The sequence below is a fragment of the Drosophila tropicalis genome, unplaced genomic scaffold (genome assembly GCF_018151085.1).
Source record: "Drosophila tropicalis isolate 14030-0801.00 unplaced genomic scaffold, ASM1815108v1 contig_859, whole genome shotgun sequence".
Classification (NCBI taxonomy): Eukaryota; Metazoa; Arthropoda; class Insecta; order Diptera; family Drosophilidae; genus Drosophila; species Drosophila tropicalis.
This window is the reverse complement of record NW_027173353.1, coordinates 7,357,580-7,380,527: the sequence shown is the minus strand read 5'-3', so window position 1 is coordinate 7,380,527 and position 22,948 is coordinate 7,357,580. Positions and strand designations below refer to the sequence as shown.

The following is a 22,948-nucleotide window of genomic DNA, read 5'->3' as shown; positions in this document are numbered from 1 at the left end:
TAATGCTACTGTTCAAAAAATTTGTTGTTTATTTAACTTTTTCGTTTAGAAAACAAAGGGTAAAACTTTTTGCTTAATATTTATCTCACACACTGTACCAAAAACCAAGAGAATGCAATTCTACAAAAGGGAAACATATGTTAAACATAAGTAAATAACTAACCCGGCAAACTCCCGTCAAATGGCGCTCCCTGGCCTTCTGCGCCTGCTGCCTGTGTTCTGTCTCCTTACACTCACAACAACACAAGGGCCGTGACCGTGTTGACTGCCTCATGCATTGAGTGATACTACCTACAAGAACAACAAGAACAACAACAACACCAACAACGATGCGGGGGATCAGTGCTGGTCAAACTGTTGTTGTATGCGGCGGCAGCTGTTGAGGGGCCGTTCACTTTGCTGCTGATCATTTATTTGTTGTACTTGAAAACGTGTTTTTTCTTTCTTTTTGCTGTTGTTTTTTTTAATCTTATAATTGTTTAATTATTTTCATGTCATGAACTCCAACTATTCCGGTTTTTATTATACACTCTGTGCAAAAATTATATTTCAGCTTTTTGCTCTATAACACAAATATAATACAATAAAATATTATTTTAAATTAAATATTTTTTTAACTGCACTTTAGACACAAACACAGAACAACCATTGCAGTTGTTGAAATTTATTATTATTAAATGCCAAGATGCGCGCGCGCTTTTCACATTTCTTAAACAACTTTTTTTTCTGTTTAATTTTTGTTTTGTATAGAGTTTTTATGCGGCCTTTGTTTTTTCTGCTTTTACTTGAATTAAAGCTATCAAGTAGTTTTTTTTTTTTAATTTATCATATCCGCCGTTACGCTCACGCCTCTGTGCGTATGAGTATGCATGTGTATGAGTATGAGATTGGGTGAGAAAGGGAAAAAAGAGAGTACAAGGCGAAGGGTTTCTGCATGTTTTGGTAATAAGGAAGCTTTCGCCACATGATGAAACATAAATTTATCTTAATACTTCATTTTAGCAGGTCAAAAGTCTCTTAAAGACAAAGAAAGAAAAGATACGAACACCAAGCAAAAGGGCAGGCAAAGAGAAATAGAAGAGAACCAGAAGATGAAGAAAAAGTCATATATAACTTGAAAAACCAGTTTATGTTGCCGGTGTACAAACAAATGTGCAAGAAAAAAAAAACAAGTTGGAGAGAGCTAGAGAGAAAATAAGCAAATGCAAGAACGAGAAAGAATGATCCAATACTAAACTAACTCGTTAAAGTTGTGGAATAAATAAAGCACACACAGCTGACTCAAAAACCAAGAGATACATACTCACGCACACACACAGCTGTAGTGTGTGTGTGCGGGAGAGCGAAAGAGAAGGAGAGCATAATTTTCCAGGTGAACACACAAACACATATGTATGTATGAACACAAAACGACCACAGGCTACAGTTTGACAGTCAAAATATATAGAGAAAAAAGCAACAAATGCCAGAAAACTAGAGCAAATCAAAAAATCATTTTCATATTAAATCGAAAAACGTCATAATTGCTGCCGATTAAACAAGATTAACACACACTCACGCACACGATTACATAGAATGCAATTTGTATATACCGCACGCCGTTGGAAAAAATATTTTTAATAAAAAGAAATGATAAACGCAGCGACTACAATTCGAGAGAGAGAACTGCTGCGGCAAGCGATCGAAATGGAACTGAGCAGCAAGCAGCGCAGCAAGCAGAAGGCAACGTTATCAGAAGAGAGCAACAACTATGAGAGAGAGAGAGAGAGAGAGAGAGTGAGCGGGGGAGCCAAAACACTTGTGAGCGTGTGAAAATGAAATTGCGGCAAATGAGCATTTTGTATTAGTATGTAATTATTATAGACATTATTCGATGTTGTTGTTCTTGGTTGTGGATGTGTGCACTGTAGGGGAGGAGATTTTAAAGAGCGAGAGTGTGAGTGTGAATTGGAGAGCCGGGCCACGATATGATTTATGCGTGTTATATACACATACTTGCATATCTATTTGTGTATGCGTTTGTGTATTTGAGTAAATGTATTACATTCGATGTACGTCAGAGTTTAACAAAACTAGAAGAACAACAAACTCTCTATACAAACAAAACGCACCTGTCACACACACACATACATATGCATGAAAAATAATAGATACTCCTGAATACTCACACACACACACACATACATCGGCAAATTCATTGAAGCCGGCTCCAGAAGCACAAGCAAGATCGGTTTACAGCAGCAGCAACAAAAACAACAACAACAGAAGCCAATTCAAGTTTTTGGTGACTCATTCTCGTTTGTTAACATTGAAGTATCTCTCTGTTAAGCGACACTAATGTTAACTGTTAGCAGAGTATCTCTATTTCAACTGCTCTCTGTATCTTTATCTTTCATCGCTTTACTTGGTAATTGAGGTAAAAAAAAAAAAAAATAAGTTTTTCATGATTCCTTTACGATTTTATCTTTTGAGTCTATAATATTGGCATTAAATATATTAAATATTCCAATTGCAATGCTTCATGCTTGAGGCCATAAATCAACATCCATCCGCCAATATATTGAGGAGTTCAAGAAGGAAATTTTCGAATGTCATATGTATGGAAATGAGTGGAGGTCGCTACAAATGGTTCAGACTGTAGAAGTCAAAGCAAGATGATACAAAACTTTTGTTAAAAATACTTTTAAAACGCCACTTGCGCCAGATAATCAAAAGAAAAACTAAACGTAACGTCACATTGTTGCCAACCAACCTACCAAACTCATACACTCACACAACCCGACACAGACAGTAACATAAAAAACAAACTTTTTGTATTACTTTTATTATTTAATAGCAGATAGAAGACACGGAAGATGAAGAAGACGAGGGGGGAAAAGATGAGGCAAGTAGTGGGTCAACAGGGTGAGAGGTAGGTAGATATAACCTAAATTTACTGCGCTAGCAACAAGAAATGTTGCTAACTGTAACATAGGCCAGAAACAAACCAGAGTTGCCACCTGTCCCCCACACTAAAGAGGAATATGTGCGGGGGGCGGTAGACATGCAGGGGTGACCGCAAAAAAAAACCAAGTTGCGTGTGGCAGCAGCGGCGAAAAGTAGCTTCAAACGATGATGAAAACCATGCTAAACGAAAGCAAGAGGCCACAGAAAATGAGGAGAAGAAGCAGACTGTAACTGGGAGGACGGGGGCAGTTTTAGCAGCTGTGGCACATAAAAACAAGGACAAATTGCGGATTTAGCAAAAAGAAAAAACAAATGTGAATGTAAAAGCATACATAAAGAAATAAAAAGCAAAGCACATGACTTCCAGAAGAAACAAGCGACCGACCGACTGGCCGACCAACCGACAGACCACCGACCTATGTATGTATATATGCATGCCCATCAAACACTACACTACACACTACAGCGGAGAAGAGTGGCCAGATGATGACGTCATTAGGCTTTTCATGGCAACTGTCAATCGCCTCTCTACTTAGTATATTTATATATGTATATCTGTTTGATTGTGTGTGGGTGCAGCACTACCGCACGAATGAACGCAGAAAAGCCATAAGACGATTAACAACAGTACCAAAAACCAAAAAGGAACCACATAGAGTGTAAGAAAGAACGCGGTGTTGCTGCCGATGTTGATGATATCGATGATGATGATGCCCAAAACACACACATATACAAGTTGGTCGTTGCCAACTATTTCGAAAACCAGACATGAACGAAAGGGAAGTAATTATTGCCAAAGAAACTACTACACACTCGGAGAAATCAATCCGTAAATAATCGTACGGTTGTCATAACGATTAGTCGGATTGGTATAAGAAATTAAATTATAGATTGATGAGTATTTTTTTCCCGAAAAATTCTCTCAAAAAATAATTGAAAATAAAATAGTATTAAAGATATTAAAAATTGTTTGAAGGGATAAAGTGAATGCAAATGTTGTCAAGTGTAAATGAAGATTTGCCTTATCAACAAATTTACAAAAATTTGTTTAAAAGAACTACAAGTGTGCTCAAACGTTATAAACTCAAAATAGAATTCAATATTGAATTGTGGCAAGGCAAGGGCGATGGTCATTGGGTTTCCTTCGCTCTCTCTCTCTCTCCCTCTTGTATAGCTGCCTGCCTTTGTTTCGGGTCTCTTTGGCAACAATCACATAAAAACGGAAATCAATTGTCGATAAGTGTTAGATTTGATTGAATTGTGTTGTGTGCGAAAGTGTTGTTGTGGGCGTTTGTAGGTTCCTATGTACAGTTTACGGAAAAGAAAAGAAACCGCAACAAGGGAAAGCAAAAAGTGTGAACATTTTAATTTAATTTAATTAGGATGCATAACAAAGTACAGAAAGAATCAATACGAATCACACATACACAAGTGAAAGGTCTGTCAAACAAATCAATGAGGATTTGACGCACCTCCCTCCATCCCTGACCGCATTTTAACATCCTGTCGGGAACATTATTTTTGACATGGCAAGGACATCAATTGGCATTGGTGATGTCCTCTTTGCCATGAATGAAAGCATATTAACTGACTGCTGACAAGGAGAGACTTCTGTCTATGTAAAGATGAAAGGAGAAATAGACTCGATAGATGGATGGATGGATGGGTGAATGAAAAAGCTGCTTAAGCTGCTCATTAGTGACAGACTCCCGCCTGGAAATATCCACTGTTCAAGTGAGTGTGTTAGGCGGGAACGGATTTGGAAATGAGGTCCTTAGAAGTGAGATACGTTTTGAAGCCTTACAGCGAGAAACCGCCCAGTTGCCCTCTCAAAATCCAGCCCTGGGTGTTATGAAGAGAGACAACGACATGATGACAGCAGTCAGCCAGGCTACTAAAAATCACTATGATCAATAAAGGTAAAAGTATTGTTTGATTGAACGACCAAAAATTAAACTATAGATTAAGTAAAAATATTATTAACTCCCTAAATCGTGAGATTAACTGATTTAAATTGACCAAATACGAAAAAAATAGGCTGCAAGAGAATTATTTTTCGAGGTTATTCACCCCAAAAACAAAATGTTTTACAACAGCGCAGTCGAAATCTTACTTTTTATAAAACTCTTTTTCGGTTTATTTGAACAATGCCAAAAGACACAAAAATTTGTAGCCACCTGTATGAAGATGACTCTTTAAGAAAACACCCAATTTCTTAGCCAAACAGCAAACATAAATGGAAATCTTTTATTGATATTGCAAATTTTTATATAGCCAAAAATATTTTGATTACGACGAAGTCTCTATACACTTCAAAAATTATATTTAGTTTAACAAACTAGTTAATTTAGAAGTTAAATGTTTTGTGTGAAAAACATTTATTTTGCAAAAGAATTTACAAAAAAAAAAAAAAACACACAGACACACATGTATCCACCATTCAATAAACTACAAGTTTCGAGTGTTGTACGAATTGCTTTTCTTCTTTAGTTTATTTTCGCAATGAAAGAATTTTATTTTTAGCAAATAGAATTTCTATTTTAGATTTTGGTGTCTATATATTTTTGTTTTATTGGATTCGGTTTAAGTTTATCAGTTTCGGCTGGCCCGATGATGCTGCTGGCTTGCTGGTCTTTGGCGATTCATTTTGGCAGCCCCAAAAGAAGCAAGGATGAATGAAAAGAAGGCAGGAATGAAAGGATGGAGGGGAGTACGAAACCGACAATTTTTTTCAATCTATAATGGATGCCATTTTCACATTGGTATTGCGAGATGTGTGTTTGTGTAAGGAAGAGGAAAGTTAAACACACACACACTCATCACCTTCCCTTCTCCTGCCAAACGGAAAAGCCTTGGAAATGTTGCTCCTCTCCCGTTGCCCCGTCAATGATGCTTGTTAGGCTGGCAGCTACCTTTTATCCGTATATTGACATTTCTAGGTTGTTATTGCTCTCGTTGGTTTAGTTTGTTTAGTTGGGTTCTATTTAATTTTTCTTCCCCTCTCGCAGCCATTTTTTCATCATTCATGTTGTCTGCATTTCAGTTTTGGGGGTTTTTTGGGAATGTGTGTTTCAACCTTCTTTTTCCAAATTCCTTTTGATGCGTTTTTAACATGCCATTATACATATGTGTGTACATATTTGCTACGTCCTTTAAAGAGAGCCAATTAAACAGTACCATACCCCTTTAAATCATTCTTACAAATTAAACTTATGGCAGGATCACTTGTACTCTTTTTGTGAAAGCAACTTGACCTACTTGAAATTATTGTGCTCCAACTTCCCCCCTCCCTTTTTGTCTTTGTCCCACTCTGACTCATTTGTTCTTGTTAATATTCAATGCAAAATGGAAGAAAAAAGACAGCGGAAGAGTTTTTCTTTTAACCAATTAACAAATTAAAATGTAATTTATGTTGTCGACGGCCAAGCGTCCTTTTGTTGACTTGTTTTCAAAAATTACATTTTAAATAAAACAACACACAATATAAGAAAGTCAGAATGAAACAGTTGCTCGGGTTAAACTCTTCCAGTAATTAAGTGTAAATGAAAAGATGAAAACGAAACAAACATAAAGATGACGAAGAGAGTCCAAAAGACTATGGAAAGTGGTTAACCGACTTTGTTCATTAAAACGAGAAAATGGAAAATTCTTCTTGAACTAAACTATACGTTTTTTCTTGTTGTTTTCCTTTTATTCTTATTTGAGTGAGAGATATCTTTGAGCAGCTTGTTAGCGCTTCTCATCTAATAGAATCAAACAAAAAGCGAAAAAAAGTTCCACATCTACTTGGAAAGAGGAAGGCAGAAAAATGTTAGAAAATTATAAAACAAATAAAGTTCAACAAGGATAGCGAGAGAATAAAGTGCGCGCAAAAAAAATCTTTCAAAGTGGAGGAGCAATGAACATTCATACATACATACATATACTTATACACACATACACAATAGATAAAAAGAAAAAAAAAACACATCTTTCCACAACAAACATCATTCATTACGCGCCAAGTGAGAATAAAATAAAATTCAAAGGAATTTATGAGTTTAAAATAAGATTTGGGATTTTTGTCGGAAAAACTTGTAAGCATTTTATAAATTCAGAATGAAATTGAAAGAAATTCATTAATTCTGCAAAATAATGTTTACAGGGACGGATGTAAAAAATAGTTTCGAAGACGGGTTTATACCCGTTACTAAAACAAAACCAAGATAGGCTTTATAACGTTTTTTGCTGTATAGTATATAGTACAATATTGGGACATCCGTAATAAAGGAAAAAACCTGTACGATATCTAAATTCTAAAACAAATCCTTTAGACCTGTCTCTGAATGTTATAATTTATATATTTGCAACAAACAAAATAGGAACGCATAAGTTGTATTGTTGCTAAAACGACATTAATATAATTTAAAGGACTCTAATTTTTTTTTTCCATTTACACCTTTTGTTGCGAAAAATAATTTATGTACATATATCGCACTTTTATTGACACTTGGATAATTTTATAAATATTGTAGGCATTTTTTCTTGTATTCATTGTTTATAAATGTTATAAGTCGATTGTCAGCGATATCTTTTGTAAAATGACTCACTCCTAGTAGCACAACATAGAAGAGTGCTTAAAATAAGATGGTGAGAGAAGGTGGAAGGTATACATACATATATACATACATATGTACATATGTATGTACATATAAATCTATGTAGTATGTGTATTTGTATGTTTGTATGTAATCTAATCAATTGTATAGATTTTTTTGGTTGTGTGTATTTCTTTACTTTTAGGTCTTTGATAAGGAATACGTGTATCAAATAACTAATCGACTTGCGTGTTTTAGGCGACACTCCTTGATTCATCTGGCTGAATTTAAAGTGTACAATTTTAAGAACATTTCGAAAATTTTTATACCATCTTCTGTAAATTCTTTATAGGAGTAGAAAACTTACCTAGCTTGCCGTTCGCGTCGCTGCATATTCTCGCCGGTAGCTGCAGTTGGAGTTGCTGTTGCTGTTAATTGTGGTTGTTGTTGTTGTTCGGCACGGTCTCTTGAATTTTGACACTTTCCACAGAATTTAGATAAGAACGATGTATGATTGCGCCTGATTGGAGGGGGATTGGTGGTGGTGTAGGTGATGGTGCTGCTGGTGAGGGAAGAGTGAGGCTGGCTAATCCTGCCGCTGCTGCAGCAATATAATATCCTCCTTGCGCACAGAGAAAAGCCGAGATAAACGCATAAACACGTACTCGCTTACACGCTTGCAGTTACAAGTTCATGCATGTCGCGCATGCGTACACACACACCCACACACACGCGCGTACTACTTGCCCACCACCTCTCGCTGGTCTGTCTATAACTATATCTAGCTAGTTATCTATCTCTCTCCCGCTGGAGGAAGAGTTTATAATGCAGGTGTTCGTTTAATTCAGCTGGCTATCTCAGCTTGATTACAGTTATGTCCCTGTTCCTTCTTTATGGCTGCTGCTGTTATTTATTATTGCCGTTGCTTGAGTTGGTTGTTGTAATTGTTGTTGCTGTTGTATTTGTGGCGTCGTCGTCGTCGTCGTTGCTTGACATTAAGTAGTATCAAATTTGAGCAGCATTTCTTTGATTTTTTGATATATTTTTATTTTTGTTTGAATTTTGAAATATGTATAGAATGTGAGAGTATATGTGCGGGTGGGTGTGTGAGTGAGAATGTGTGAAAGAGAGAGCGAGAGAGAGATAGAAATTGTAGAATTTTGTTTCCTCAAGGCAGTTTGTTTCCCTTTTTTGTTATATTTCTTTATTTTTATTTTGTTATATTACTTTTGACTACTTTAAACTAGGTTAAACGAAATGTATAATTTTGGCTAAACAGTTTTATAACAAAACACACAATTTTGCACATTTTTTTCTCTCCTACGATTTTTATATCATGATATATGTATTTAATCTTTTTCTTGCAAATTAGCTCAACACGTTTGTTGTTGTAGTTAAATTAAATTTAACCGGTCAGCAGATATTTTATTTTTTTTTCACTTTTCACGTGTAATTCCGGCAACAAATTCCGCTGCAAAAACAAAAATTGGAAAACAACAAAAAACATTATGTGAATTTATTATTATTTTTTTTGTTTTTTATTAAATAAAAGTATGAGATTAGGTCATTTTTTATATTCCAACTCTGGTCACACTAAATTTATAATTTTCTGCCTCTGCCTTTTTATTCATTAATTTTGTGCACTTTTTCTTGATTGAAAATCTTAAAGGTGGATCTTTTTTTAATACATATAAGCAATTTTATTTTCTCGTACTAATTAAAACCATGCTGTATACGTTTAGTTAGAAAAATTAGGCCACTTAAAGTGCCTTCCCCATAGCCCTTACCCAATAACCAACCAGGGCAGGCATATAAAATAGTGAGAGCTGAGGGCGGCTCACATTGTAACCACTTCTGATAAGCTTTTGAATTTTTTTTCTTGTGCCTTCATGCCCAATTAATTTATTTACTTTTTTAATTTTACCTCTTATTCAGTTTTGCCTACATTTTCATCATCACTACGCCTCATTTTTCCCACTCACACTTATACACAGACACAATTACACGCACGCACACACACTGGTACACGACGAGAGCTCGATTCAGTTTTTTTTTTCGCAATTTGTTATAAACTTATTTGAAGAAATAAAGTTGTGTTTGTTTATGCCTTCTTAAGCAATTGAGATTTAACTCTTAATTTATAGTATACACATAACTGCTGGATTTTTCTATCACTATTGGTTATCCCAAAAATTGTTTGCTGCAAAAAACGAGAGCACGAGAAAAATGGTGCGATTTTTACTCCTCTTTCGCCTAGCACACACACATTCACGCACACGCAACAATGCACTGAGTTAGTGAGACCAGTGTTCCCGTTTGTAAAAAACGGCAATATTAGCGGAAAATTGGAAAAATACTATTAGTATGTTATTATTTGCTAATAGGAATTTAAATATTTTTTTAAAAAAGGATAAAGCATAACTCCTTAAATTTAAATTTATTTGGTATTTTCAATTTGAACTAAAATGGATAATTATTTTTGTTTAATTTTTTCAAATATTGTCCATAAAAAATACTAAATTTGCATGATAGTCAATTAGCCGGCACTTTTTTAATACATATGAATGTATGTAAGTACATATGTATGTGGTTACATATGTATAAAGCATTGCTTTCTTACAGTTTTGTTTTAACTAGGCTTGGCACTTTCTTTTGTTAACTTTGAATTAAATAACAGTAGTAAATTTCTAAGAAATATTATTACATACATTTGTATATATGTACATATGTATGTAGGTATGTACAAATGTTTGTGCATATGTGTAGACCAACATATGTATGTATAATTAATTGTAGGAGTTTATGCATACACTTTTGGAAACCTTAAAACGGAGTATTTAATTAGCACTTTCGACTTGCTGTTTTTTACAGCAACTTTATAAATATTTATTTACTATTTCTTTGCGTATTTTTTAACAGAACTTCACTCATTTTGGGAACGATACTGGCAAGTGTGACCAGAGCGGAATTTAAAATAGTGATAAAAAATACTAATCCCCAAAATACTGCAATTGACTACACGTGCGAGAGGAGTTTAGTTTTGATTTTGAATTTGTGTTTGTGAATAAAATATTTTTTTGGGAATTATGAATAAAACTAAAAGAAAACAACAATCAAGTAAAGTGGTAAGTGACTTGGGCTTAAGCGATTAGATCAAACTTAAATTGCGAACAATATTTATAGGCTTTAATACGTGAATATAAATCTGATTCCGATTCCGATGGTGATGCAGTTGCTTTCAGTACAGATGATGGATTTGTGGAGCCGAAACAAAAGTCTTCCATTGACAAACTGTCGCAAAAGAAAAAAGAAATTTAAGGACAATGAAACTAATAAAGTGAAGCCACCCACTCTTGAGGAGATGAAAGAGTTACGGGATACTCGTAATTTGTTTCACTCGAATCTCTTCAAATTACAAGTAAAAGAAATGCTTGAAGAGCTACAATTGAAGTCCAAATATACCGACTTCATCGACAAATGGTTGGAGAATTTTACAACTTTTACTAAGCAGCTGGAGGATGGTTTAATGGATCGGTGTCAATTGGAAGTGCCATTGCATTTGCATAAGAAAACAATTAATTTCATATTTAGTAAACCAGAACAGCCGCCTCAATTAATAGGAGCTGCTTCCCAGGGCGCACTACTCCAGCCAAATTTTATAGTGGACATAGCTTTGGAAATGCCAAAGAAATGTTTTGAAAAAGATGATTATCTTAATCTTATATATGATCAAAAACGAGCATTATATTTGGCCTATGTAACGGATAAAATGAAATCTTCCTCAATTTATAGTGAGGATCAGTTTGCCTATAACTACTATGCAAATAATCCCCTTAAGCCAGTACTAGAATTAACACCATCTGCAAAAATTGGCAAACATTTGAAGTTCCGTTTATTTATAACAGCTCCCGTAGAAACATTCCGTTTAGGTCGATTTGTTCCTTCGAATAATAATATTCGACCGATTCTGTTTAATGACGAATGGAATGTAGAGGAGCAGCCGTTACCATCCACTCAGCATTATAATGCGAATGTTCTTTTCGATTTAACATTAAGCTCCAATCAAAGCTTACTAAACAAGTCCTTTCAAGGACGACGCAATTTTCAAGATGGCTTACTTTTGCTTAAAGTTTGGCTCCGTCAACGTCAACTGGATGTGGGATTCAGTGGCTTCAGTTCTTACATCTTGGCCATGTATATTGTCTATTTAAATCAACAGCGTGTGCTGCATCAGTCCAGTAGTAGTTATCAAGTGGCTAGGACTGTGTGGAATCAATTGGCCAACAGTGATTGGACGAAAGGCATTAGCTTGGCTCAGCAAGCTACTCATGAGCAGCTTAGCTCTTTGGCTGGCTTCTATGATGTTTGTTTCATGGATATAACTGGGCATTATAATCTATGCTCTAATGTTCCATTGGCTGTCTATAAAAGAGTTCGTGAAGAGGCTAAATTGGCTGTGGACTTGCTAAATGATATGAAAATAAATAGTTTTCCATTTATATTCATGCAAAAGTGCCCACTCTACACTAGAGTGGACAATATCCTCAAGTAAGTATACAATCAGAACAATTCAAATCTTTTTTAATCTCTATTTCTGTTTTATAAAGGATCACGAAACCCTCGAGTGTACAGCAATTGTTGCTGTTGCAAAATCACACTGAAATGAAATACGATTATGCCAATTATGGTTATCCACAAATGCTGAAAACTCTAACCGAGTAAGGCTAAAATGAGTTTTAACAGTATAATAATTTTTGACTAATTTCGAAATTTTTTCAGCCTTTTAGAAAAGGGTTTGGCGCAGCGAATACACGGCATAATTCCACTGGAAACTGCCGTTTCCCCATGGTCAGTGGACACAAAAGCACCCATAATTGGTCAATCCATACAATTGGGACTCATCTTGAATCCTGAACACGCCTATGAGGTCTTGGATAAGGGACCAGCGTCTCAAGATGATGAAGAAGGTGCTGCCGAATTTCGTTCATTTTGGGGTGACAAATCCAACTTGCGTCGCTTTCAAGATGGCTCCATATGTGAGGCAGTTGTCTGGGCGGCCGTTAAAGATTCGCCAGCTAAAAAACGTCTTATTGTAAAAGACATCTGCCTGCATTTGCTGGAGCATCATTTCAAATTGGATAAAGACGATGTTCAGTTTATAGCCAATGAACTAGATATTGTATATAAACTATCGCCGTGGTTTAAGGTCAACAAGTTGATGGATAAAACCAAAATGAAAGAAGAAATAGATCAGAATACAGATTCTGAGGCGTTAACTCCAAATGTAATACGTTGCTACGATGAGTTGGCGCGCCAGTTACATGGACTCGACGATCTACCGCTTGAAATTGTTTCCATTTCGGGTGTATCACCAATTTTCCGCTACTGCGAACCGCAACCTGTGCTGCCCCAAACTCGCTTGCTGGCCAATCGTCGCATTCATACGAACCATGTGCTACGCGTTGTCATTCAGTTGGGTCAGAGTGGAAAATGGCCAAATGAATTGGCTGCTTTGAGGGCCCTCAAGACTGCATTTCTCATTGAGATTGGTGAGAAATTGAAAGAGCAATGTCACTTAAATTGGTCTTTAACATGCGAGGGGCTATTGATAATCAAGCGTGGCTATTGCTTTTTGATAGAATTAGCCCATAGCAAAGAATTGGCTCTGCTCAAACAACAGGTTAATGAGCGTGGCATAACCACCTATGTGGACAATCCTCAAAGTCGTGATCTAGAGCGAAGGCATTACATATTGCCAAAAGTCAGTGGTGCATTGCATTCATTGCATCAATCGCATTCAGCTTATGGACCTACAGTTCTCATAGCCAAACAATGGCTAGCCTCTCAGCTAATCGATGATGGTCTTTGGTCACCCGTAGCCACAGAACTATTGGTGGCATATCTTTATCAACAGCGGCATGCTCCCCATATCACAGCTGCCCCACAAACTGGTTTCATAAGGCTACTGCAACTGCTAGCGCTCAGTGATTGGCAGGGAGAGTTGTTTTTACTTAATTTTAATAACAGCTGGGAAGGTGAGTAAGGATACTTTTCTGTATACATAGTTGCTCATTTGTTTATTTGTACCTTACAGATCAACAAATTGCTGATCTGGAGCACAGTTTTCGTAGCGAACGTGAGAGTTATCCACCTTTAGCGCTGGCAACTTCCTACGACCAGCAGCATGCGGGACGACTCTGGACTACAGATGAGACACCGAATAGACTTGTTCTTAATCATGTATCCAAACTGGCTCGCCATGCTCTAGAGTTGATTGAGACGAATTTAATGTCGAAATCTTTGCAATTTTTGCGACCTGCTCAGCTATTTCGTGCCTCTAATGAGGGCTACGACTTGGTTATTCAACTAAAACCCGAACTGTTGGCAAATTCCTTAAACTATGATATGGGTTCGCCTTTTGTTGATTTTGGTCAACCTAATTTTAACTTGCCCTTGGCCGGACAAGATCGTCTAGCCCATATTGTGGCACAATTAAGGGTTAGTTAAATTTAAATGCATTTTGGTTATTTGTTTCCTTAAATTGTTTTTTTGTTTTTTGTTTACAGTCTGCCTATTCGGACTATGCTGCCTTTTTTTATAAACCCCATGGTGGAAAAGAATTAGCCATTATGTGGAAACCGCAAAATGTATTTGCCCCAAAGGCATTTAAAGTGAATGAATTACAGGCCAGCACTCCATACGATGTCAATCGAAATCAGGTTCAGGTTTCAAGGGATACACTTCTTGAGGATTTCAAATTGCTACTCAAAGATTTCTATGCACGCATTTGTACAACAGAAGAGCTGAAACGGGAGCAGAAGCAGCATACGAAACCCAAGCGGTATTTTCAGATGAATCCTAAACAATTGGAAAATGAGTCAATCAAGCCAAAGAAACAAATACATAAACTAACAAAAGCAAAGGCAAAAACGTTGAATACCAAGAAACTTAAGGGCAAGAAAATTCTATTGAAGAGCAAACCAATTAAAGCTTTGGTTTAGTTTTTGAAATAATCAAACAATTTTTGTACATATTTACACATATGTTGTTTTTAAATAAATTTAATAGATAATATTGACAATAACAAAAGTATTCCTTTGCGGGCCTTGTATTAAATTTAAAAAAGCCTTGGTAGCTTTTGTTTTGGCCAGAGTCCCGAGGAATTTTCTTTAAACATTTTAATTTCAACTGACGTTGGATCCTTTTCCTATAGAAAACATATATTTATATTAGTATTATAAGGAAAATAAACATTTTTAAGGACTCTCTCACCTGCCATATTTTAGTTCGAATAAATAGTTCGCTTCGGTCCTTCTGTACCTTCTTTCTAAATAGTTTGACTCGGTCTTTCTTTACCTTCCTTTCTTTCTCCAATTTCTTTTCCTTTTTGATCTTCATCTTTTGTATGGCTTTGGATTCATTTTTTGCTTGCGCCGTTAACTTGAAAGATAGCTTTACTTGCTCCACCTGACCCCGGCTTATGGCCATTTTCAGGGCCTTCGATACATTTTTCCTAAAATTTTGATCATCTTTGACTTCATAATCGGTGGATTTAATATATTTTGTAATAGCAACTACAGAGGATCCACCTCGTTTATTTAGCGACTCAATGGCGCTCAATACTAATTTAGCTAATGGAGTGGGATATGTTGAGGACAATTGCTCGCTTAACTTTGTTTTAATCATTATTTAAAAACAAAAACAACTACTCGACCCTTAAAATTTGACGAACTGAAATGAACGACGTTTAATATGTAAATAAATAAGAAGGTCGAATAAGGAAAACGATTGAGTCTTATATGCATATAAAAGTAGCTTTCGAACGGTTTATGTATGTATGTATGTACATACATATATGTACATATATAAAACATACATACATTTGTAACTCCATGGAATCATGGGTGTCGCCCCAGGGGGCTACATGAGAAATAAAAAATCGTACAATCTAAAATTTTTTAAGAAATGACAATTTTTTAGATATCGTACATAATTCTTTTTTAGTTAAACCCCAAAATCTTTAAAACTCATTTTTAAAGTTTCATTTTTTGTTGAATATTTTTTTAGCCTAACTAGAACCTCTAATATTGAATAATAAAATTTGTGTCCAACATCCGTGTTGCAAATGGAATTTGGATTAAAGCCCTAAAATGTTTAAGTATCTTTAATTCGAAAAAAAAACCCCCAAAACATAGAATTAGTCGACAAAATGTATGTAACAGCCAGAAGGAAGCTTTTCCGACCCCATAAAGTATATATATTCTTGATCAGCATCAACAGCCGAGTCGATCTAGCCATTTCCGTATGTCCGTCCGTCCGTCTGAACACCCGAATTTGGTATGTAGACTCCTGTAGCATCCAAAGTGATCGAGTTTATTTCAAATTTTTCGCCCCCGTTATTTGAAAAAAATAGATTATCTCCCGTAATTTTGTACCTTCAGCTTAAATTTGATATTAATATCCAGCAACATACCAAATTTTATTCAAATCGGAGGTGTGTTGGGGGCGCAGAACAGTAAAAACTATAATACGAAGCTGCCATCCTCAGTTTAGGTTCTTTGATTGCTACAGGCCTCGCGTTGGCTTAATCCAGCACTGCATTCGGAAAAAGTGTTCTAACGGTATTAATGTAATTCATGGGGGACAATTTTGAAACTGGTTGCTAATTATAAATTAGAATTTTTAAAAAGTTTAGATTAAATCACTTTACATATATTCAAGACCAAATCAATTTTCTTTTAGTTTTTAAAATAATTTAAAATATTCAAACATACATTTGTATAAAATGGTGTTTTTTTGTTAAATAAATACATATAATGGATATTTTTCGACAATAACAATTAAGCCTTCGTCGCTTTGGGAGCGGTGCGTTTGCCTTTGCCTTTAGTAGTTGGGGGCATTTGAGGTGTGGACGAGGCCAATGCTAGACCATCTGGCATGTCTTCCTCACCACTTGGAATATCCTTTGCGGCCACTAGCTTCTTAATCGAAAGGCGATTTAATTTAGCCTTAGTAGCTTTCGGTTTTGCCAAAGTGCCAATCGATTTTCTTGAAGTATTTTTCTTTCCAACTGCCGATGTCGTTGCTGATGCAGCTGCTTTTTTTGATTTGCCTTCTGATGCTTCTGTTTTTGGTTTCTTTGCCTGTACACAAATATGTATTTATATCAGTATGAGAAACGAAATGTAAACTTTTTGAATGACTCTCTTACTTGTCCTGTTTTCCGTTCAGATGGTTTGGTTTTCTTTGCCTTCTTTGCTTCGGTGGTTTTGGCCAAATCTGCCGTTGCAGTTGGCTTGTCTTTTTTTAGCTTCTTTTTTTCCATTGATTTTTTTTCCTTTTCCAATTTCTTTTCCTTTTTGACCTTCATCTTTTGTATGGCTTTGGATTCATTTTTTGCTTGTGCCGTTAACTTGAAAGATAGCTTTACTTGCTCCACCTGACCCCGGCTTATGGCCATTTTCAGAGCCTTCGATACAATCTTCTTAAAACGTTGATCATCTTTGACTTCATAATCGGTGGACTTAATATATTTTGCTATAGCAACTACAGAGGATCCACCTCGTTTATTTAGCGACTCAATGGCGCTCAATACCAATTTAGCTAATGGCGGATGTTTCTTAACCGCATTCAATTTATTGGACTCATCCTCCTCACCCAAGGAGTCATCATCTCCGTCCTCAGGTGGTGGAGTGGGATATGTTATGGACAATTGCTCGCTTAACTTTGTTTCAATCATTATTAAAAAACAAAAAAAAAAAAAAAAACAACAACTCGACACTTAAAATTTGGCGGACTGAAACGAACGACGTTTAAAATGCAAATAAATAAGAAGATCGAATAAGGAAAACGATTAAGTCGTATGCATAAAGATGAAGCATTCTACCGTTTTATATGTGTATGTATATATAAGATATATGTAACTCCATAGAGTCATGGGTGTCACCATAGGGGGGCTTACTAAAGCGGCTCTAAGAAATAAAATATTTTACAATATCGTACTTAATTATTATTTAGTTAAACCTTAAAATCTTTAAAAGTTGAATTCTGTATCTTAATTTGAGAAAAGTTTTGAGCCAACTCAACTGAGAACTGTAAATTTCTAGTACAAAAATAGGTTATTCGTATAATGTATTTTTTTTATCTTATCTTATATCTATGGCGATTGCATCTAAACATATATTTAACTTATTTTCTTTGTCTTACAAATTAGTTATAGAAATAAAAATTTCGGATTAAGAAATTAAAGTTAACCACGTATGGACTCCTCTTTAGCACTGGCTGTAGTCGAAGCCACACCTCCGGCTATGACAAGGGAATCCTTGTCCTTATTGCCAAAATCAGGATATAATTTGGCCACTTGACCCGGTAATGTGCAAAGGCGACCTGAGAAATCCAATCGTTTATTAGATTGACTCCGTTCCGCTGAGCTAATAATATCAAACAGTGATCTATGGAGATGAAAAGAAATAGGAGTTAATCAAGGTAGAGAGGTGACATGGTCAGTACTTACCTTTGCCCACAAGTGGACATACGTCGCTTTCTAGCCTTAAGTAAACTATTTGAGCTGCTACTACTAGTCGGCTCCAAACGTTCAGGAGACAGGGGAGATTCTGTATAGGAACGTAGAAGGGCATTTCCCGACTCCGATTTGGTCGGGACATCACCGTAAGCAGATCGAAGACTCTGCAAACTCTCAAGAAGATTCTTATGATGCGGTGTGAATGAATTCAATTGTATAAGTTGCTCGAGTTCTCTATATAACAGCCGATACTGATCCTTGGTTTTGGATAGTTTCAGTCTAAATATAAAATATGAATTAAAGGATAACTCTCTTAAGGAGAAGTTGTGCAATTTGGCTTACCGTCCTCCATTGGAATTGGTAAAGGGTAACATATCGCCACGCGATGCACTTTTGTAGAGCTCATGTATATGCTGTTGACAACGCACTTCATCCTGCTTATCCATATCCTCTTTAACCAGCAAATGCAAAAAAAGCGGCAACCAATTTATTTGACGCTGCAAATTAAAAAAGAATGGAAGAGCTAGTCGTCCAGGGAAAATAGCGAGGCAATCGTCGTCGTAAAGTCGAATAAGTTGGATGACTTGGATCTTTCGCTTTCAATGGAATCATGCGAGACGACTTAATCAATTGTCCTAATTCACCAAATCTATAATCAGTGACCCGTCCGCCAGGGCCATCTTGAATAGCCGGAGCTTCATCCATGCAGGAGCGTAAAATAGATAGAGCATGAACGAAAATCTCACCACCTCGAGCAGAGAGCATATGACTGGTGGCCTTAGTGCCTGTCTTACGGGGCATCTCAAGCAATACGGATCGTCCATTAAGGAGAAAATTAATTAGGCATGAACTTGGTCGTGACGTGACATCCACCGGGGTGACACGGAATTGGCCCAGACAAGGCTGCAAATCCGCTGAACTGCAGCCTCGTGGTGTACACCATTTAAGGGTCACCGTCTCATAGGTGGAACCAGTCTTAATACTCGTGGGCAAATTGGAATCCGGCCCACCCGCTATCGTATGCGCCTGACGTGAATGCAAAATTTCCACATCATAATTGGCACTCGAGTTGGCATTTTGCTCCTCCTTCATGGGTATATTGGTGACAGTTGTGCTTGCCAACTCATAATGATCCAGAATTAGATGAGTCAACTTGTAAGATATATCCGGAGCAGGAACCGTATGTATTTCCACAGTGAGCAATGGAGAAATCTCTAAAAGACTACGATTGGTCACCAGAGATTCCACACCCAATGGAACAATATTCAATATAACCAAATGGCAATGGTCTATAGGCAAACCCTTTTTCGATGGCGGCGATGTCATCAAAGAATTTTGTTGTACTAATACTGTGTGGAATATATCTTCCAAACTTTTCATGCTGGTATTATCTCTGGCCGATGTTATGCATATGACGCGTCCTTCATTGGGAATATGCAGCGTCTGTTTGCCTGCCATGGCTTGTATTTGTTCATCTGTGGGCTCTGCAAGAGCCTCGATAGCTGCCCTAAGTCCGTGTATAACCGACGAATCGGAACTTTGTGGCATACTAGGTACACCGACCATGACCATGGCATTCATCACATGCGACATATTCTGTGTGCTTGGACTCCAGGTATTCACTATGTGGGCAGCGGTATCTGAGACTATAAATCGAACATGTTTGATACCAGGAAATAGATCCCACACCACACGGCAATACTCTATTGATGATTCACAAGCACATGTCCATAGACTCTTGCTGAACTGAGTGCCACCGCTTGCTCCGGCTTCCAATCCGGTTTGTTTGCCCTTTAGGTACTCCATGGATATGTACTCTTCGCTCGCTATGCTGAAGTACCGTGTGTGATCCAGCACAAAAATTGTCTTTTGATTGCGTTCAAACATTGTGTGAAAGAAAGATTAACTCTTGTTTTTAACCAAATATTATTAATGGACGACGACAATAACCAGCTGTTCCTTCCTTTCTGAAACTCAGCTGTTGCTGTCCGAACGTAATGTGGCAACGCCAAAACCCCTATTGTCAAAACTGTTTAGCGGAATTTTTTCTCCCTCGCACCTTAAGCTTCTGTAGTTGCAAAAACTTAGCTTGCAGGCATACGTAAATGTGAAAGAGATAAAAAAAGCTAAGATGTTGGCGGGTCAATGTCTGCTGGGTATTCTTTTTTGCCCATATTTTAGGTTTGTGCCCATATTCTAGTTCACATGTCACACTTATTTGAAACATTATAGTAACGAATACAATTTCATAATCAAAGTTTTTTCCGTGTGGTTTTCTTTTATTTTCTATATTAAACAAAATTGAATTTTCAGTGTAAACCAGTTAGTTGAGCGCAGGAACCATCATCATCACACCATTATTTGAACGCAATGTCGTGGTTATTAGGCAGAAATCGTCAGCAGCAGCAGCCGCAATTCTCCGGTGAGGATGGAGGGGGTGCTGGCTCACCCGATTCAGAGCCCAAGACAGCCGGCGAACGCGGTAATGACGCCCAATTAAGCAGGGCCGAACGTAAGGCCATGGAGGCTTATCGTTTCGATTCATCTGCCCTAGAGCGGGCGGCCGATGCGGCCAAAACTCTAGAACGTTCGAGTAAGTGACCAAATATTTTCATTACCCACTAAGAAAATTGCATAATCAACACGTGCTCGAAATTCTCCCTATTAGAACATGCCCGCGAGGCTTTGGAGCTTTCCAAAATGCAAGAGAGTACCCGCCAGTCGGAGTATCAAACGAAGGTCAAGGAATACGAGGCCCACATTGAGCAGGCCAAGGTCGAACAGAAACGCATCGATCATGAGGAGCGACGCAAAACGCTTATTGAGGAGACTAAGCAACAGCAGCAGCGTGCTCAATATCAGGATCAATTGTCCCGTAAACGTTACGAGGATCAATTGGCTCAGCAGCAGCGCGTTCAAGAGGATAATCTACGCAAACAGGAGGAGAGTGTACAACGTCAAGAGGCCATGCGGCGGCAGACCATTGAGCATGAAATCGAGATGAAAGAAAAGAATCGCTTAAAACTCTTGGAACATGAACTGCGCGCCAAGGCTCGGGTGGATCGTGAGAATCGTGACATTAATCTTGAGAAGATTCGCCTAAAGGCGCAAGAACATCGCACCACGGTACTGGAGGGAATACGGTTAGTGTTCAATGCATTCTTTCTCTCTTTTTGAGCCCTTTTTATTTCAATTTATTGCAGCACTGCTGGTTCTGTTATTGGTGCTGGAGCCGAAGCCATGCTCACCGATTGGGATAAAGTTTTGACTGCTGCTGGTGGTCTATCCCTGCTAGCTTTGGGTGTCTACACTGCCAAGGGTGCCACCGGAGTCGTTTCTAGATATGTGGAAGCTCGTATCGGCAAACCCACACTAGTGGGCGAAACCTCAAGATTTGCATTCCTAGATGCCATTAAACATCCATTGAATTACCTGAAGCGATTGCGCTCCAAGCCCGCCGATGCTTTGCAGGGCGTTGTACTCAATCCCAAGCTTGAGGAGAGGCTGCGTGACATAGCCATTGCCACCAAGAATACACGCATTAATCGAGGCCTCTATAGAAACGTTTTGATGCACGGTCCCCCCGGTACGGGAAAGACAATGTTCGCCAAAAAGTTGGCCGAGCACTCGGGCATGGATTTTGCCATTATGACAGGTGGTGATGTGGCTCCCATGGGCAAGGAGGGCGTGACTGCCATACACAAGGTGTTTGATTGGTCGCACACCTCGCGTCGTGGTCTCCTCTTGTTTGTGGACGAAGCCGACGCCTTCCTACGCAAACGTTCGTCTGAAAAAATATCGGAAGATCTGAGAGCGGCATTGAATGCCTTCCTGTATCGCACTTCTGAACAGAATCCAAAATTCATGCTGGTATTGGCATCTAATACACCGGAGCAATTTGATTATGCGATTAATGATCGTTTGGATGAGATGGTCGAGTTCTCTTTGCCTGGCCTCGAGGAGCGTGAACGATTACTGCGACTCTATTTTGATAAATATGTTCTACAGCCAGCGGCATCGGGTGCCAAACGCTTCAAATTGGAGACATTCGACTATGGTCAGACTTGCACAAAAATGGCTGTTCTTTGTGACGGTATGTCTGGTCGTGAAATCTCCAAATTGGGTGTGTCCTGGCAGGCGGCTGTCTATGCCTCCGAGAATGGTGTTCTTACAGAGAAAATGGTTTTGGACAAATGCTATGATGCCGCTCAACAGCACAAACAAAAGGTAAGCTGAATGAAATTCCTATTAAAAACTAATTAATCAATTGTTAATAATCAATTACTTAAAATTTTCGTTTAGATGGCCTGGCTATCAGATCAAGAGCGCTCAGATCACAAATCAATAACCGGCAACACCTCTCAACAGCCATCATTGAAACTCGACGCTAGGAAACTGTAAGATGGGCTAGATCTTCACAAAAGAAGATGATGAGATGTTGATGAGACTATTAATCTGTTGAATTTGCATTTGAAATTCGTTCTAGTTTTTAAAATGGGATAATGAACACATATAAGTTTTAAGTGTGGGTGGAAATTGTTGTTATTTCCTACTCAACATATTACAATATTGTACAAAACTACGCTTATAGCTGCAATTAAGTTTTACTTACTGATAATTGTACTGTAATCATTGTACAAGTAAATCCTTTCCTCTAGAATTTTAAGGACCGAAATTACCAGCAAACGGTGGCCATAGTCAACACATTGAAAGAAATTTATATTAAACTTCTTGTTGGACTTGCGCCCTCCGACCTTCAAAAGTGGTTAAAATATACACCTAAATACATGTAATTGTTGAAATGCATTATTATTTTGGTTCAATTTATTGTGGATTGATACCCTTTCTCTCTATATGTTATATTCTGTGTTTAATTAACGCAACTCTTGGGAAATCATTTCAG

The 22,948-nt window shown here is 37.5% G+C and overlaps 4 protein-coding genes and 1 long non-coding RNA gene across 5 annotated transcripts; 2 read left to right on the top strand and 3 right to left on the bottom strand.

Moving 5' to 3' along the window:
• Positions 1 to 10,510: 10,510 nt before the first annotated feature.
• Mat89Ba (nucleolar protein 6 Mat89Ba) lies at positions 10,511 to 14,612 on the top strand. The gene is made up of 6 exons (XM_068297093.1): positions 10,511 to 10,648; positions 10,707 to 12,071; positions 12,131 to 12,241; positions 12,303 to 13,558; positions 13,618 to 14,021; positions 14,090 to 14,612. The coding sequence occupies exons 2-6, from the start codon at positions 10,744 to 10,746 to the stop codon at positions 14,522 to 14,524; spliced, it is 3,534 nt and encodes a 1,177-aa protein (XP_068153194.1). The 5' UTR covers positions 10,511 to 10,648; positions 10,707 to 10,743; the 3' UTR covers positions 14,525 to 14,612.
• LOC137582536 (uncharacterized) lies at positions 14,569 to 15,302 on the bottom strand. Its single transcript, XR_011033293.1, has 2 exons — positions 14,796 to 15,302; positions 14,569 to 14,730 (listed from the first exon to the last, which is right to left on the bottom strand). It is a non-coding gene; the product is annotated as an uncharacterized lncRNA (long non-coding RNA).
• Positions 15,303 to 16,213: 911 nt separating this feature from the next.
• Positions 16,214 to 17,333, bottom strand: BigH1 (Histone H1 variant BigH1). Its single transcript, XM_068297107.1, has 2 exons — positions 16,735 to 17,333; positions 16,214 to 16,666 (listed from the first exon to the last, which is right to left on the bottom strand). Exons 1-2 carry the CDS (start codon positions 17,260 to 17,262, stop codon positions 16,364 to 16,366), a joined length of 831 nt encoding a protein of 276 aa, XP_068153208.1. The 5' UTR covers positions 17,263 to 17,333; the 3' UTR covers positions 16,214 to 16,363.
• Positions 17,334 to 17,384: 51 nt separating this feature from the next.
• On the bottom strand, positions 17,385 to 20,013 carry asun (integrator complex subunit 13 asun). Its single transcript, XM_068297099.1, is given in 4 exon segments — positions 17,385 to 17,974; positions 18,037 to 18,324; positions 18,388 to 18,554; positions 18,556 to 20,013. Coding segments are annotated over 4 exon segments (2,034 nt in total). The 5' UTR covers positions 19,933 to 20,013; the 3' UTR covers positions 17,385 to 17,772.
• Positions 20,014 to 20,249: 236 nt separating this feature from the next.
• Positions 20,250 to 22,851, top strand: bor (ATPase family AAA domain containing bor). The gene is made up of 4 exons (XM_068297102.1): positions 20,250 to 20,638; positions 20,714 to 21,188; positions 21,249 to 22,272; positions 22,348 to 22,851. The coding sequence occupies exons 1-4, from the start codon at positions 20,416 to 20,418 to the stop codon at positions 22,444 to 22,446; spliced, it is 1,821 nt and encodes a 606-aa protein (XP_068153203.1). The 5' UTR covers positions 20,250 to 20,415; the 3' UTR covers positions 22,447 to 22,851.
• Positions 22,852 to 22,948: the final 97 nt, after the last annotated feature.

Coding starts and splice junctions, on each gene's coding strand:
- BigH1 (XM_068297107.1), bottom strand. CDS start 17,262: ATGATTGAAACAAAGTTAAGCGAGCAATTGTCCATAACATATCCCACT. Junction 16,667..16,734: donor CTGAACGGAAAACAGGACAA/GTAAGAGAGTCA, acceptor ATTTGTGTACAG/GCAAAGAAACCAAAAACAGA.
- bor (XM_068297102.1), top strand. CDS start 20,416: ATGTCGTGGTTATTAGGCAGAAATCGTCAGCAGCAGCAGCCGCAATTC. Junction 21,189..21,248: donor ACGGTACTGGAGGGAATACG/GTTAGTGTTCAA, acceptor AATTTATTGCAG/CACTGCTGGTTCTGTTATTG. Junction 22,273..22,347: donor CTCAACAGCACAAACAAAAG/GTAAGCTGAATG, acceptor ATTTTCGTTTAG/ATGGCCTGGCTATCAGATCA.
- Mat89Ba (XM_068297093.1), top strand. CDS start 10,744: ATGGTGATGCAGTTGCTTTCAGTACAGATGATGGATTTGTGGAGCCGA. Junction 12,072..12,130: donor AGAGTGGACAATATCCTCAA/GTAAGTATACAA, acceptor TGTTTTATAAAG/GATCACGAAACCCTCGAGTG. Junction 13,559..13,617: donor TTTTAATAACAGCTGGGAAG/GTGAGTAAGGAT, acceptor TGTACCTTACAG/ATCAACAAATTGCTGATCTG.